Source organism: Gymnoscopelus braueri, assembly GCF_963280865.1.
Source record: "Gymnoscopelus braueri genome assembly, chromosome: 6".
In the NCBI taxonomy this organism is placed as follows: domain Eukaryota; kingdom Metazoa; phylum Chordata; class Actinopteri; order Myctophiformes; family Myctophidae; genus Gymnoscopelus; species Gymnoscopelus braueri.
In genome coordinates this window covers 17,203,458-17,204,584 of record NC_137607.1, presented here as the reverse complement: position 1 = coordinate 17,204,584, position 1,127 = coordinate 17,203,458, and the positions used below count along the sequence as shown (strand labels likewise).

The 1,127-nt window shown below is 37.9% G+C and overlaps 1 protein-coding gene across 1 annotated transcript in view; it reads right to left on the bottom strand.

Moving 5' to 3' along the window:
- The window catches only part of LOC308086839 (GTPase IMAP family member 9-like), a gene marked incomplete at both ends in the record, with an annotated part of 15,889 nt that extends 15,306 nt beyond the window's left edge, over positions 1 to 583 (bottom strand). Inside the window, one exon of the mRNA XM_080430484.1 lies at positions 559 to 583. Within this exon, the coding sequence (XP_080286610.1) occupies positions 559 to 583 (25 nt within the window). The remainder of the gene's footprint in view (positions 1 to 558) is intronic.
- Between the last annotated feature and the right edge of the window lie 544 nt (positions 584 to 1,127).

Genomic DNA, 1,127 nt, shown 5'->3' with positions numbered 1-1,127 from the left:
CAACAGTATACTTTATTATTAATAAGATTCATTGTATTATAGTGGATACACCAAATAAAACCCTCTTGAATCTCTTGAATCTTGAATCTAATGCCTAATCATGCCAAAAGCCTTTCTCTCTCCCATCTCCAGCCCTACGCCCAAATCAGTTTTGTGTCAATGCATAATTATTTTGCATCTAACAATTGGCCCCCTGCTATTTGCTTTCTCGTTGGAGGCAGTCTGCATGTGAATTCAGGGTTTGTTTCACCAGCCATTAATGTCTCCAGACATGCACTAAACATTGGCACATCTGTGAGACTCCAGTGTCTTGGTTAACACCGACTATTTGGGGAGAATCTAAAATCGAACAAAAACAACTTTATTATTTATCACAATATTCAGAGGAAGAGATGCATAAAAGCGGAACTATTGAACTATTCTTTTATGAATAAAATGTAATTTTGTCTATTGGTAGAGTCTGTTAATACAAAATAAATGTACAATTGGGTACAGGTGGGTTTTGTCTCCCTGCTGTTCTATTGAGACATTTAGATCGTGTAAAAGGTCATGTCTCACCTAGACACAGGATCTGACACGACATTTTGATCAAATGGTCAATATTCAATGTATCCCCTGAGCAAGCAGCCAGGCTCTATTAGCTCAAAGGTAAAAATGTCAGCACTTGTGCAGGAAACCAGGTTCAAATCCGGGGGGTAGAAGAGAAAAGTTCGCTTTAAGGATTATGCGTTGAATTAAGTTATTGAGTTAAGAGAGCAATGAAATCACAACACATGTTGTGAGCTTGTAGATCTGATATATTTTTAATAAATGTATCCTAAAGTTTTAGACTGTGCAATAATGTAATATTTTTGTGTGTGAGGCATACCTTACAGTCACTTCTGCTCTTCAGTTAAATATTAGAGCCAGATATAAACTTGGAAAACATTGTTGGATTTGAACCAAGAATCTTCTGTTAACAAAGCACTGACTTTCGTCCCATGCTGTGCAGGTACATAGATGATTCTTGTGACAACTAATGACTTACTCTAGTAGGAGTTATGTGCAAAGTGAAGATGATACAAAAGGTGGACTTGGACCAGGCACCTTGTGTTTCTAGGCCACCGCCTTATCTCCAGCGCCACAGA